The following is a 16,186-nucleotide window of genomic DNA, read 5'->3' as shown; positions in this document are numbered from 1 at the left end:
TATGATGCAATATCTGTACTTAAAATCTCACAGCAAAATTTTAAAATAATTTAACAAGTTCTTGCAATCTTTACCTATTTATATTATCTAAAATCATGATTTCCTTTAAGTATTAGGCTCAAAAGGCATATGAACCTTTACTTTGAAACAGTTCTATGCATATTATGTTAATGGATCTATTTTACATATTTAAAGGACTTCTAGGATGTTAAATATCAAAGATAAAAATATTCATTAAAGTTTTGTTACTAAAGATAATTTCTTACAGTCTAATTCCTTAAAAACTGGTCACCCATGAAGTAGACATATATAGTAACTTTATCAACTACATTATCTGATTTAGGGCAAATGTCCCAATGTTAAACCATGCCAGACATTATATAGTTTATTGGTATGTGTGTGATTATTTAAAGTGTGTAACAGGATACTTCAAGAATCTGCAATTTTGTTGATGTGGATATTCCCTCTACAGAAAAAGATCCCACCCCTTAGTAACTCAGAAGATAACTTTTAAGATGTGTTGCAGTTAAAATTTATTATTCTGTGACCAACAGGCCCCGATTCAAATAGGACACATACTGTAGAAGAAGACTTTGCAGTATAATTGGACCTGCCAAAGCTTTTGCTCCATTAGCACATCTTTGAGAAACTAGATCATCTCCTAACCATGATAAGACAACAGACTAGGATGTTAGTGGAGATTTAAAAATTAATCCAGTTAATTCATGAGACTATTGAGTTTTAATTAGCAAAGGAGTATAGAAGTTTTCTAGTTACTTCCTAGAAATGTCTGATATAGAGACTATCTTTTTGTAACTTCACATAAATACTTAGATAAAACAAACCTAGCTTTGGGGATTTTCTGTAAGTAAATATGCCATTGATAGGACTATGCATTTTGTTAGTGGCATTTTCTAATTCAATGTTGAAATTAAAGCAATAAGAATCAATCTCTAAGTTGGAAAACAAGGCACCTAATGAGACCTGAGACCACATATGGGGCTCTGTTTTGAAAAATGACAAATGTCACTTAGAATGTTGGTAAAATTTTATAGCATTTTTCATTTTGTGGAAGGGGGTGGTAGAATATTAAATAGGTAAATTATATGTAAATTCAATGAGAGTACTGGAACTAGAGTCAAGAAGGCCTAACTTTAAATCTGATTTCAGACATTTACTAGCTGTGAGACAATGGGCAAGTCACTCAACCTCTGTTTGCCTCAGTTTCTACTACTATAAAACAGGGATAATAATAGCACCTGCCTCTCAGGGTTGTTGTGAGGGTCAAATAACATAACACTTGTAAAAGTGTTTAGCATAGTGCTTGGCACATAGTTGGTGCTATGTAAATATATAAAGAGACATAAATAAATGCTTATGCCTTTCTCCCTTTTCCTCCTTTCCCCCTTGTCTCTTGTTAGATGGAGAACAGAAAGGATATATTAGGTTCAAAACATACAAATAAAAGAGATGGTAAAGGAGTTGATTAGATGCTGAAAGAGGTAAGAGACATGATAGAAAAGATGTGGAAGCAGAAAAATTATGTTTCTATAGGGAGGTAAAACAGGAAGACAAAGGAGAAAAGATATATGTAATAGAGGTAAGGAAACATTTATCAGGTACCAGGAGTTTAGGTAAGGGATGAAGAGGAAGTAGGGGTGTTAGTCACTCTGAAGCATTCCTTTTAGGATTTAGTTCTTTCAGTTCTTTTGGAGTATAGAGTTTCACCTACTGCCTTTGTTCAGAGGGGAAAAGACTTGTTTTTTTTTTCATCAGTCACTATCAAGTTTTTGAAAATACAGCATGTCAATGAAGTTTTCCAAGAGAAAAGAAACTCAAACAATCAAATGAACAAGCATTTATTAAACACCTACTATGTATTAGGCACTGTGCTAGGTGCTGGGAATATAAAAATAACCAGCCCTTGCCTTCTTGAAGCTTGCAATCTATTGGAGAAGGATAACATGTAGTATACATATAAGTCTACAAAAAATATATAAAAATATAAAATTTACAAAACATGTAAAACAAAATAAAATGAAATAAAGGCAATTTGGGGCTGGGAGGCATAGCTAGGGTAATTAGTAAAAGTTCTGGTTTTGTGTTTGACGAGCTCTGAAGGGAATGTGTGGGATACAAGATTGTGAAAGCTTCCCATGAATAAATCAGGCAAGGTAATACTCAAATAGTACAAATTTAGTTAGGATGTAGACCTCACTAGGCCTAAGTTTCGTTTTCCTGTAAATCATATGATTTCGGGGAAATCAGGTGGTCTCCCCCTCTCCCTCTCCCCTACTCCCATGCCGTCATCTTAACATTGAAATTTCCCTATAAGGTAATTCTGTAGTTTCTATGCTAGTACTGGGTAAACTTATTCTGGGATGGATTGTGAGGCCACCTGTCCCAGCAAATAGGGACAGGGGTCCAGCCTCTGGGGGTGGGATTTCTTAGAATTGTTTGTACAAGGTTATATATCCCCTTGCCTGCCTTCTCCGCCTTGCCTCTCTTCACTACCATCTCCGCCCTGGTAGTGGGAGATGCCCAATTCTCGCGAGACTTGATCAAATAAAGCTTCTGTTTTGTTTCTACCTTGAGAAAACCGAGACACCTCTGTTTTTTTTATTTTGAGCCTATGGTTTGTCCCACACAGGAACCAACAAGAGGAGAGGAATCAATGAAAAAGGACTGCATTCTAGATACACAAAATAGCCTGTGCAAAGGCATGGACATGGGAGAAGAAATATGTGTGAACAACAAGGAGGCCAATTTGAGTGGATCATAGAGTATGAGAAGTTGAGTAATGTATAAGGATGAAAAGGTAGGATAAGGCCAGGTTGTAAAGGGTCTATCAAGCCCATGAATAGGTCCCTGCCCAACCTCCACTTAATGGCTTGTATTTTGGGCCCTCCCGGCTTAGAGTGAAGGTCTAACTGGTAACTGTTTCTCTTTGGAACAGCAACCCTGAAGTTCTTCCCCTCCCAGTTGATTTCCCCCCCTTTTTTTTAATTAAAGGGGCCATCCCTTGACTCATTTCTTAAAGAGGCCTATTTACTGAATGGGTGTTACTTCATTCTAAGTGAGTACATGAAAAGGCCTTAGCCTAAAAGGGCCAGGGTCTCCCACTGCATCCTGGGTCATCTCTAGTCATCCTGATGAATATCTGGTCACTGGACCCAGATGGCTCTGGAGGAGAAAGTGAGGCTGGTGACCTTGCACAGCCCTCCCTCACTTATATGTCAAACAAAGGACTTAAAGACTGATTTTGTTTAGTCCTAGGATTTTACTGGTGTGGGGAAATTACTGGTATGGAAATTCCCTAAAGGGATACAGTATATGATAAAAATATAAGCAATATCTAAATTTAGTTTCTGTTAACTTTAACTATATGTATATGCACAACAATAATAATTCATGGAACAACCAAGACTTTAAAAGCATGCTTACCTGGATATGGCACTCTACCCTTTGTTACAAGCTCTGTCTGCAGAATTCCAAATGACCAAACATCAGATTTAATTGTAAAACGGCCATATAATGCAGCCTCAGGAGCTGTCCACTTGATTGGAAATTTGGCACCTAAAATGAATAAAACCTTACTTAAAAATCAATAAGCAATTTTTTGTATGTTTGTATAAAAAGTAGAAATCAATTCAACAAACACTTATTAACTACTGTTATGTGTAACACAATGTATTATATACTCAAAAGGATACAAAGACAGAATCCTTGCCTTCAAGGAACTGATAATCTAGCCTGGAAAATAAGAAATGTACACAAATAACTATCACATAAAGTAATGTGATCAATTCCCCTAGGGTGCTATAAACACTTCAATAATTCGAAAGAGAATTATTTCTAATTGATGTGACCAGCAAAGACTTCAGAAAGGAATTAACAACTAAGTTGAACTCAGAAAGACAGGCCCGGGGTTTGGGGGAGGTGGGGGGGGTGGAGGGTTGGTTAGGCAAATAAAGTGGTTAATTGCATAAATAAATGTCCAGAGATGGGAAGGGCCTGTTTTGGGAATGGCGAGTGCTTCAATTTTGCTAATGAACAGGGTACATTTATGGGAACAGGAGGAGATTAAGCTCAGAAAAGTCTTTTGGGAGCATGTGGAGAAGCCCCAAATGTCAAGCTAAGGAGTTTGCACTTTTTAAAAAAGTGGTTATGTACATAACAGACAGTACCCTCAAGGAGCTTACATTCTAATGAGGAAGATAACACATACAAGGAAGCTGAAGAGACAGGAGGAGGGGAAATGATGGAGAGGTCCAGATGAATGCAGCCTGGTGGGAAATGAAGAAATGACTGACTGGCTATGTGCCCTCTTTAAATGAAACTTCTGGAAAGCAATTTGAAACTAAGCCCAGAAAGTTATCAAATGTGCATATTCTTTGACCCAGCAATAATACTTCTAGGCTATACCTCGGAGATTAAAGACAGAGGAAATGGACCTCTATCCACAAAAATATCTATTACAGTTCTCTTTGTGGTAGCAATGCGGTTAAATTCTGGTACATGAATGTAATATACTATTACTGAACCATAAGAAATTACGAAGGGGACATTTTCAGAGAAACTTGGGAACGGGTACAAACTGATGTAAACTAAAGTTAGCAAAAGAGGAAGAACATTTTATACAATAACAATGTAAACAAAAACTCTGAAAGACTAAGAACTAACATAATTAACATCAATCTTGATTCCAGTGGGTTCAGGATGAGTGGTGATAAGATACAAGAAGTAGATTGAGACAAATATATTTTGTGAGATACACATACGTAGACATGATTATTGAAGGAATTGTTTTCCTTGACTATGCATATTTATTACAAAAGGGAAGAGGTGGGAGACAAAATAGGTTTCGGTTAATTGAAAAAAAATAGAATTAAATTGAAAAATATTTTTAAAAAAGTTTTGATTATGCAGGGATTGAGGGGAGAGAGAAGATAATCAACACTATTCCCCTGTTTTCTGAATCAAGTCTGAGTCCCACTTCTGTTAATTATGTGCTTGCAATAAATAAAGCCTTATTAAAAAAAAGTCCTTCACTAACTCTATATTGTTAACTGAAAAAAGTTAAAGACCCTTACTTGGACATTTAAGGACATCTATAATTTATAATTGGTCACCATTCTACCTTTTCAGCTTTACTTCAAATTAATCTTTTCTATATGCACTAAATTAGGCCATAGCTGAAATAGGTCATTTTCCACTCCCAATATATATCCTATGCCATCCTACCTCCAATACCTTTACTCATGTTGCTTTCTAATTGTGGAATGCCTGTCCCCAAAATTACCTGTGGAAATCCCATCCACCCATAAAGAGTCGGCTCCAATGCCATCTCCACTGTGTGTTCTTCCTTAATTATCCCAGTTAGCAACAATTCCCTATCTTCCTGAGTCCAGTAGCATTTGTTATCAACTTTCCTCTTATACTTAAAAATGCATATAAATGTATATGTATCACAAGCTCCTATGAGATACAAGCTACATGAGGATAACTCCTCCAGCAACTAACACTGTGCACTGCACATGGTAACTTGATAATTAGAATATTTACATAGAGCTTTAAGGATTGAAAAGCACTTCACATTTACTATTTCATTTGATGCTCATAATAAGCCTGTGAACAGGTACTATCATTAGCCCCATTTTGTAAATGGGGAAACAGAGGTTAAGATTTGCTCAGGATAACTTCTGTTAGTGACAGAAGTAGTATTCAAACTAGGGTCTGCCACTCGATCCATTACACCACCTAACTTTCTCTAAGACATACATGAATAAAACTTAATAAATATTGTTAAAGTTAAAAGCCCTGTACATGCACAAGTAATTCCATTCCATTCCATCTTCTCCAACAGACTGCCCCCTCTATCATCACCACTTTCTCACTTATCTTCAGTCTTCTACTGTCTACTGGTTTTTCTCTGTGGCCTATAAATATGTTCATATATCCTTCACCATCAAAAATCTTTCACTTGATGCATCCATCTCATTATCATTCTATCTCTCTCCTCCCTTTTGTGGTTAAACTCCTTGAGAAGGCCACCAAGAATCAATGCTTCTACTTTCCTTCTCGCTTCGTTTTGTCTGGCTTCTGAATTCATGACTCAACCAAAACTGCTCTCTCCAAAGTTATTAAATGACCTCTTACTTACCACATCCAACGGCCTTTTCCTAATCCTCAGTCTTCCTGACCTCTTAGCAGCCTCTTTTATATCAATTATCCTCTTGTCCTTGATACTCTCTTAAGTTTTCATGACACTACGCTCTCTTGGTTCTCCTCCTAACAACACTGACTCTTGTCTTTGCTGGATCTTTATCTAGGCCACATTTGCTAACGATGGGTGTCCCATAGGACTCTGATCTCTTTTCTCTTCTTTTATACTAGGTGTCAGTAAACTATGGATTCAGAGCCAAATCTGGCAAGGTCTGGCTGGCAAGCCAATAATGAATTCTGCATTGAATTAAATACAATAAAACTTTATTTAAAATTACAAAAACCATTCCAAGCTCTATGAAGAATAAAAACCGGTGGGCCAATGGCCCCTAGGCTGTAATCTGCCCCTTCTTGTTCCATATTATTTCATTTGGTGATCTCATCAGTTCAGACGTATTCCGTTATCAACTAAACACTGATCTCCAGATTTGCACTTCTAAATACCTTTCAGATATTTTTGAACAGGATTTCCAGCAGACATCTTAAATTCAGCATGTCCAAAATGGAATTCATTAGTTTTCCTTCCAAACCTTTCCCTTTTCTGAACTTCCCTACTGTTGTGAAAGGTACTACCATTTCCCTAGTCACTCAGGCTTGAAACCTAGTGTCAACTTTGACTCTTCACTTTCTCTCACCTTCTCTCTCAATCTAATACCAAAGCCTGCTGATTTTAGCTTCATAACATCTTTCACATGTGGCCCCTCCTCTCCTGACACTGCCATCATTACAGTGCAAGCCTTTATTACTTCATGCTTCGACTATTGCAATAGCAGGCTTGTTAGTCTAGCTGCTGTAAGTCTCTCACCGCTCCAGTCTATCCTTCACTCAGATGTTAGTTATCTGCTCCTCCTAAATAAAAGACATAATGAATACCCATACACCCATCCAGCCACACACCCCAGTGGCCCCCTATTACCTCCAGAATCAAATATAAATTCCTCCATTTGGTATTCAAAATCCTTTATAACTAACTGCTTTCCTGCCTCCCCCAAACCCCCTTACACTGACCTCCTTGCTTTTCTTGAACAACCCATCTCCGAACTCCCAACATCTTCACTAGTTGTTCTGCCTGCCTCCAATGTTCTCCCTCCTCATCTCTGCCTCCTGGCTTTCATGGCTTCCTTCAAGTCCCACCTAAAATCCTGTATTTTACATGAAGCCTTTCCTAATCCTCTTTAACGCTAGTGCCTTCCCTATGTTAATTATTTCCAATTTATCCTGTATGAAGTTTGTATGTACATAACTGTTTGACTGTTGTCTGTGACCCCTTTGAGAGGAGACTGTGAAATCCTTGAGAGCAGAGAATGTCTTTTTTTGTATTTCCAGTGCTTAGCACAGTGCTTGGAACATACTAGGTCCTTGATAAATGTTGATGGATTGACTGAAGAACATATTGAAACTGACTATTGTTACTAACAAAACATCAGACACATAAATAAAAATCACCTTTGTCAGATGCCATGGGATACCCAGTGTTTTAACTGAAAGGATCCTTTGTTAAAAAAAATACATTACGGAAAACTACATCACCAACGTATTGTCCCATTTTTAAAAAAGGAGCTGCCTTAGAAGTTTTCTGGATGGCAAGCTAAGGAAAAAGGAGCTGTATCTTGCAAAACACTCCTTTCCTCCTCCTGAGTCAGGAGCTTTTTGTTTTTGTTTTTTCATGGTTTTGGTTAGGTTAGGTCAGATCTTTAAAAGGGAAAAGCGTAAGGGTCCAAATGTGTGTTACTTTTCAACAGACAAAAGAAACACAAAGAGCTCTAGTCTTACATCACCTTTATTGAGAGCACACAATCACATTCTTTCTATAAGAACTAATAAATAAACCAGGGCCAAAGGAAACATTTGTGGGGGAGGATTATTTGTTGTATAGAATTTCAACATTATTTCTATGACAGCTAGATAGGTGGCTGGTGGCAGTGGATACAGCACTGGGTCTGGAGTTGGGAAGAACTGAGTTCAAAATCTGGCCTCAGACATTTACTAGTTGTGTGACCCTGGGCAAGTCACTTCACCTAACTTGTATGCCTTAGTTTCCCCATCTGTAAAATGGGAATATTAGCATCTACCTTTCAGGGTTTTTATGAGGATCAAATGAAACAATATTTGTAAAGCACTTTAGCACACTGCCTGGCACCAGTAGGCTATAGAAATACTTATATTCTCCCTCTATGGATCACATCAGCCTTGGTACTGTACTTCATCACCATCCTCTGCCTCTCTGATTGGAGGGCGGAGCCATGAATTCAACTCAGAACATCTCATTTCTTGCCTGGCTGTACTACTTTGTGATTTCTCTGACTTTTCTATCATACCTCTCCTCTAGCCCCACCACTTTTCAGCTTCTTTTTGTGTGTTGCCTTGCTCCATTCTTTGTAAGCTTCCTGAGGGCAAGAACTTTCTTTTTTCATATGTGTATTCCCAGCACTTGGCACAGTGGCTGACACATAGTAGTTGCTTAATGAATGTTCACTGACTGACTTCTTAGGAGGCATTCAGTTCAACAAACATTAGTTATCTGCAAATATGAATTACCAACAAACATTAATTACCTACAGCAAGTCTTATGTTACAAAAATGAAATGACAGAGTTCCTCAAAGAATTTACAATATTGCAAGGATTTTTCAACATGGGGTCAGTAACCTGCTCTTTTTTATTTTGATAACTCTACTTCCATAATTGGTTTCCTTTGTAATCTTGTATACTGTATTTTATGCATTTAAAAACATTATTCTAAGAAAAGGTCCATAGGCTTTGTCAGACCTCCAAAGTGTCTCCATGACAAATATCAGGTTAAGAACTCCTCAATTTGTGGCTGGTAAAGGAAGGAGGGGGAAGGGATGTTTGTTTACAGATAATTATAATATAAATTATTGAATTCTAAGGGCAGGAAAGCGAACCAAAATGGTACATAACGCTCAAGGAAGGATCATTTCTTCCTAGAGGAAGCGTAAAAGATTTCATAGGAAGCACCATGTATGCATAAAAGGAAAAGAAGGATCTCAATAGAGACAAAGAAAAAGACCATTCTAGGCATGAGAAAGCATGTACAAAGGCAGAGAGCTGGTAGAGGTCAAGATAAGAATCAGAGAACGGAGAAAAATCTAGTTTAAGTAGAATATGGAATTTAAAAGAAGTAAGGATAAAAAGGTAGGTTGGAACTGGATTATGGAGACCTACAGATGCCAGATTAAGAAGCCATCATGGTATAATGAACAGAACCCTGAGATGAAGAGTTAGCAAGCTGTGGATTCAAATCATGCCTCAAACATGATAGCTATGTTTCCTCAGGCAAGTCACCAAACTTCTCTCGGTCTGTTTCCCTCATCTTTAAAATAAAAGAACCAACTGGGGGTTGTCATGAGGGTGCAATGGGATAATATATGTAAAGTCTCTAGAAACATTTAATAACCACACAAATGATGGCTACTATTAGCTAGTATTATCTGTTTATCAAGCAATGGGAAGTCAGTGAAGACTTCTGAGTATGAGAATTAAATATCACAGGTATACATTAGTAACATTAGCAATGGTGGGAAGACAGTATTAGAGAAGAGAGGCTGGAAGCAGGGAAACCAGGAATAATACTGATACCAGACCTCAACTAAATGAGGAAAAGGAATGCAGGTGACATTGTGCAGGTAGTATAGACAGGATTGGACATGTGATTTGAATAACAACAGTTAAAATTACTTCAAGGTTTTAGATCTGGATGATGGAGAAAATCCAAAAAAATAGGTTATTTTTATCTTCCTCTGGTTTATGTATTAAGACTATATTTTTCTCATAAAAGGAGATGGGTATGATGCTTTCTTCTTAAATTTTTAATAATCTGTGTAGCATTAGTACTAATTGCTGTTTAAATGTTTCATAAAATTGTCCTATGAATCCATCAGAAACAGGAATCTCATTCTTTGGTAATTTTTTTACAGTTAGTTCTATTTCTTTTTAAAGTCGAGATTGGATAATATAAGGATTTCTATTTGGTCTTCTGAAAGTTTGGTTATTTTATATTTTTGAAGGCATTCCTCTATTTCTTTTGCGTTCTCAGTTTTGGCAGTATATAACTGCATAAACAAATTCTGATAATTCTTTTTATTTCCTTTATTTTTGTTATGATTTCATTTTGGTGTTTTGGATTTATTAGTCATTTAGAGAACTAGCTTTTAGTTTCAATCAATGTTAATCACTCAACATTTATTAAGTGCCTACTATGTGCAGGCAGAGTGTTAAGTGCTAGGGATACAAAAAGAGGCAAAACACAACCCCTGCCTGTAAAATCTAATGGGGGAGGCGACATGAAAAAAAAATGTATGCAGAAAAAGCTATACACAGGTTTAAAAGGAAATCATTAAAAGAGGGAAAACACTGGAATTAAGAGGGGGTAGGGAGGCTTCCTGTAGAAGGGAGTATTTTAGTTGGGCCTTAAAGGAAGCCAAGGAGGTCAGTAGTTAGAGCAGAGGAGGGAGAGCATTTCAGATGAGCTACAGAAAATGCCAAGAGATGGAGTATCTTTTTCCTGCAACAGCCAGGAGACCAGTCTTACTGGATTGAAGAGTTCATGTTAGGGAGTAAGTTATAAGAAGGGGAGTGAGTTATAAGAAGACTAGAAAGGACCAAGAGAAATATAGGGTACATACCAAAGACTGATTATAACGGATTCATAAGGACAGACTGTTTACTTTTTATATATGTAAAATGTATGTCGAGGAGTCTTATTAATAATTGGGTAGCTCATAAGATTGGGGTAAACCTGTGTATGACATGAATTTAAAAAGTAAAACCATTTAGGACAGCTAAAAAGAGTAATTATTTTATACAAATTAGGTGCAAGGGAAGAATCGATACAGAATAATTAGATGGGGGAGGAGGGCTGGTAGTTCTGGTAACCTAGTTCATCAGGAATAGGTTTGAGAAGGAACCATATATATATATATTTAGAAGAATAAAAAAGCTTTCTAAATTCAGAAGAAATAAAACAGTAGGGGTGTAGGCAAGGACCTTTAGAGGGGAGAGTGAGGGAACAGGTAAAAGGGGGATATAGAAGGGTGCTTAGATTTGGAAATTGGAGGACAGGGGAGAGATCCTTGGAGGGGGGTAGGCATGTAATAGGAGGCCAAGGTAGCAGGCAGAAGTAAAATAGAGGAGGCAGGAGGGATAGTAAACAAGAGATATGTACAAATATAAAAACAAAGATTAGGAGTAGAATTTGTTTGGGAAAGTATATGTATATGTATATGTATATGTATATGTATATGTATATGTATATGTATATGTATATGTATATGTATATATATCTATAGCTATAGAGAAACACATCCAAACTTAATTGTAGCCTTCCGGTGGGGAGGGGGCAGAACAAAGTAAAAAAGTACACAGCAGAGAACAAAAGAAAACTTACAAGGGAGCGAAGAAAAGATGGACAGTTCTCAACATAATGTGTATTACTTATCATACAGGCTTTTCTGAAATGAAAATTTATTGTTACACATTTTGAATCCTCTTATGTTTTGTTATGCACATGAAATCTTTTTTTCTTTCTCACTCTGTATTTAAGTTCCAATATTTAAGTTTATGATACACTTTTGTTTCTTTTCTCTATTCTGGAATGTGTTCTGGCCTTTGAGTATAAAATAAAATTTAAAAAAAGATTAGAAAGGTAGGAGGGGGCTAGGTTATGAAAGGTTTTGAATGCCAAAGAGAAAACTTTGTATTTAATCCTAGAGGTAACAAGAAGCCACTGGAGTTCAGAGTAGGAGGGGTGAAATGACCAGACCTATATTTCTGGAAAATCACTTTAATGGCTGAATGGAGGGAGGATGGATTGGAGTGGGGAGAGACTTGAGCCAGACAGACCCACCAGCAGGCTATTACAACAATCGAGGTGTGAAATAATGAGTGCCCAAACCAGAGTATGGGCAGTGTCAGAAGAGAGAAGGGAATATATTCGAGAGATGTTGCCAGGTGAAATTGGCAGGCATTGGCTACAACTTGGATAAGGGGTGGGAGAGTAGGGGACACTGGGCAGGGGGGGAGAGACGGGGAGGAATGAGAGGCAGTGAAGAATCCAGGATGGCTCCTAGGTTGTGAAGTACTTGGAGGCTGATGTTGCCTTCTACAGTAATAAGAAAAGCGGGGGTGGGGCAGGTAGGTGCTAGAGGTTTAGGTAGAAAGATGATGAGTTAGTTCTATTTTGGACATAGAGAGTTTATCATTTCTACTTTTTTATTTTTAAATTTCTGGTTTATCTATTTCTCCTTGAATTTTTACTATGTCCTCTTTTGTACTGGTTTTCTAATTTAAAAAAAAAATGTGCATTCACTTGACCGATCCTCTACTTTTGTATTTTGTGTTTTTAGGAGTATAAATTTTCCCCAGAGGATTGCTTTAGCTGTATCCCAGAAATTTTGCTAACTTTTTTCACCATTATCATTTTTATTCACATAATTATTGTTTCTGTTTGTTCTTTGACTCACCCATTACTTAGGTTTTCATTGCTAAGTCTCCATTTGGTTCTTTGTCTTTTGTTTGTTTAATTGTTTTTCAGTCATGTCCAACTCTTCATGGGTAGCCATGTGGTGCAGTGGATAGAGTGTGGGGCCTGGAGTCAGGAAGACTTATCTTCCTGAGTTCAAATCTGGCCTCAGACACTTACCAGCTGTGTGACCCTGGTCAAGTCACTTAACTCTGTTTGCCCTCGGTTTCCTCTTCTGTAAAATGAGCTGGAGAAGGAAATGGCAAACCACTCCAATATCTCTTAAACGGGGTCACCAAGAGTCAGATACAACTGAAAAATGACTGAACTTTTTTTGTGGTCCCTGAACTGATTACTATTTTTATTGCCTTAAGGTCTATAAAAAAGTATTTATTATTTTTAATTTGTTTGCAATATCTCTGTGTCTCATTACATGGCTGATTTTTGAAAAAGTTCTATGACAAATATGTATATCCTTTAGCAGTGCACATATAGAAAAACACGACAATTTTTTTAGCTCTAGTTTCTCCTGCAATTTGCTGACTTCTTTATCTTTGTTATGTGTCCAAAACTAAGAGGAACAAAATATCCTGCCAAGATTGTATTACTACCTATGTAGTCTTATAATACAGGTGATTTTTCCTTTGTAAATTTAGATTAGATGCTAAGGTATTTGGAGTATTTAAGTTTAATAACGAACACCCATGATTCCTTTCATGGATAAACGTAGTTTCCTTATCTCTTTTTATGTTGTGAATTTTTATTTTTGCTTCCTCAGAAAGCATTATGGCAACACCTGCTTTTTTCAGATTCACCAGAAGCATAGACCAATACCACTAATGAATATTGATGACAAACATTTTAAATAAAATCATGTCAAACTATTGCAATCCATTCAAGAAATCATTCGTTATTACCAAGTTGAATTTATAACATGGATGCAAGGATGTTTCAACATTAGGGGAACAAACAACATAATTTTATTAAAAACAAAAACTTCTAAGACCAGACAATTACCTCAGGTGGAGAAAAAGCAATTGACAAAGTATAACACTTATTTGTGCTAAAAAAAAAAACAAACCAAACCCAAAAAACCCCACCAAAACATTAAACCAAAAAAAAAAAACAACAAAAAAACCTGATAAAGCATAAGCACACAAAAACTTTTTTAATATCATAAAAAGTATCTGATCTAAAAACCAAAGAAACATCATATGCAATGCTAATACACAAGAACCTTTGTCAATAAATATAGGAATAAAAGCAAGAATGCCAACTCTCCTTACTATTATGTGAAACAGTTCTTGAAATGCTACCAATAGCAATAAGACAAAAGAAAGAAATTAAAAGCACAGAGATAGGTGAAAAGGAGATAAAGCTATCTTTGTCTATTGATGATATAATGGTTTGCTTAAAAAAAACCTAAAGAGAAAAACCTATAAGAAATATCTCTGAACCAATTCTAGAATTGCAGAACCCACAAAAGAGCAGAGGGAAGCTGGGCTCCAGCCCAGGACAGCCTGGTCTCTGGGTGAAGTCTATCCTGTACAAGCTGGGAGCGGAGCGGAGCGGAGCAGAGCCCAGCGTGGGCGGCATGGACCAACCAGACCAGGAGCCGGGCAGAGCGTGCCCTAGCGCCCTGAATCAGTGAGCTGCAGCAGCTACCAGACTTCTCAACCCACAAACACCAAAGACAACAAAGAAGGTTAGTGGGAAAAGCTGCGGGAGTGGAAGGAGTTCGAGGTTCAACTACCGCCCCAGGGGCAGCTACAGAACTATAGCTGCAGTTGCTTCTGGCCACAGGCGGGAGGAATTAAGTGGCAGATCAGAGCAGAAGTGCAAAGCCTGCTGAAGATCTAAGTCCAGTCCGGGTTGGGGGTTCTTGGGGAAGGAGGAGTGCTGGTGTGGCAGAGCTGGCACATCCCCTAAGCTTGGAACATAGAACTCTTTAGTCTACAAGCAGTCATACCCTGCTGAAAAACTCAAGGGTCAAGTTAGTTGGTTGGGAATATGGCCAGGCAGCAAAAACGCACCCAGATTCAGTCTCAGACTTTGGAATCTTTCTTTGGTGACAAAGAAGACCAAAACATACAGACAGAAGAAGTCAACAAAGTCAAAGAGCCTACAACAAAAGCCTCCAAGGAAAACATGAACTGGTCCCAGGCCATGGAAGAGCTCAAAAAGGATTTGGAAAAGCAAGTTAGAGAAGTAGAGGAAAAATTGGGAAGAGAAATGAGAAGGATGCAAGAAAACCATGAAAAAGAAGTCAATGACTTGCTAAAGGAGACCCAAAAAATACTGAAAAATATACCAAAGAAAACAACACCTTAAAAAATAGACTAACTCAAATGACAAAAGAGCTCCAAAAAGCCAACGAGGAGAAGAATGCCTTGAAAGGCAGAATTAGCCAAATGGAAAAGGAGGTCCAAAAGACCACTGAAGAAAATACTACTTTAAAAATTAGATTGGAGCAAGTGGAAGCTAGTGACTTGATGAGAAATCAAGATATTATAAAATAGAACCAAAGGAATGAAAAAATGGAAGACAATGTGAAATATCTCCTTGGAAAAACCACTGACCTGGAAAATAGATCCAGGAGAGAGAATTTAAAAATTATTGGACTACCTGAAAGCCATGATCAAAAAAAGAGCCTAAATATCATCTTTCAAGAAATTATCAAGGAGAACTGCCCTGATATTCTAGAGCCACAGGGCAAAAGAGAAATTGAAAGAATCCATCGATCGCCTCCTCAAATAGATCCCAAAAAAGAAATCTCCTAGTAATATTGTCGCCAAATTCCAGAGCTCCCAGATCAAGGAGAAAATACTGCAAGCAGCCAGAAAGAAACAATTTAAGTATTGTGGAAACACAATCAGAATAACCCAAGATCTGGCAGTTTCTACATTAAGAGATCGAAGGGCTTAGAACACGATAGTCCGGAGGTCAATGGAGCTAGGATTAAAACCAAGAATCACCTACCCAGCAAAACTGAGTATCATGCTCCAAGGCAAAATATAGACTTTCAATAAAATAGAGGACTTTCAAGCTTTCTCAGTGAAAAGACCAGAGCTGAATAGAAAATTTGACTTTCAAACACAAGAATCAAGAGAAGCAAGAAAAGGTAATCAAGAAAAAGAAATTGCAAGGGACTTACTAAAGTTGAACTGTTTTGTTTACATTCCTACATGGAAAGATGATGTGTACGATTCATAAGACCTCAGTATTAGGGTAGCTGAAGGGAATATTCATATATATGTATATGTATATATGTTTATGTATATATATGTGAGTATGTATGTATGCATATATATATATATATGGAGGGAGGGAGGGAGGGAGGGAGAGAGAGAGAGAGAGAGAGAGAGAGAGAGAGAGAGAGAGAGAGGGAGGGCACAGGGTGAGTTGAAGGGAAGATATCTAAAAGAAATAAAATAAAATTAAGGGATGAGAGAGGAATATATTGAGAGAGGGAGATAGGGAGA

General features: G+C 37.4%; 1 protein-coding gene across 1 annotated transcript in view; it reads right to left on the bottom strand.

Moving 5' to 3' along the window:
• YES1 (YES proto-oncogene 1, Src family tyrosine kinase) overlaps positions 1 to 16,186 on the bottom strand; it is a 110,313-nt gene that overhangs the window by 6,038 nt on the left and 88,089 nt on the right. The window contains exon 11 of the mRNA XM_036758884.1: positions 3,445 to 3,576. Coding sequence (XP_036614779.1) covers positions 3,445 to 3,576 — 132 coding nt within the window. The remainder of the gene's footprint in view (positions 1 to 3,444; positions 3,577 to 16,186) is intronic.

Source organism: Trichosurus vulpecula, chromosome 1 (genome assembly GCF_011100635.1).
Source record: "Trichosurus vulpecula isolate mTriVul1 chromosome 1, mTriVul1.pri, whole genome shotgun sequence".
Lineage (NCBI taxonomy): Eukaryota > Metazoa > Chordata > Mammalia > Diprotodontia > Phalangeridae > Trichosurus > Trichosurus vulpecula.
This window is presented reverse-complemented; position numbering and strand designations above follow the sequence as displayed.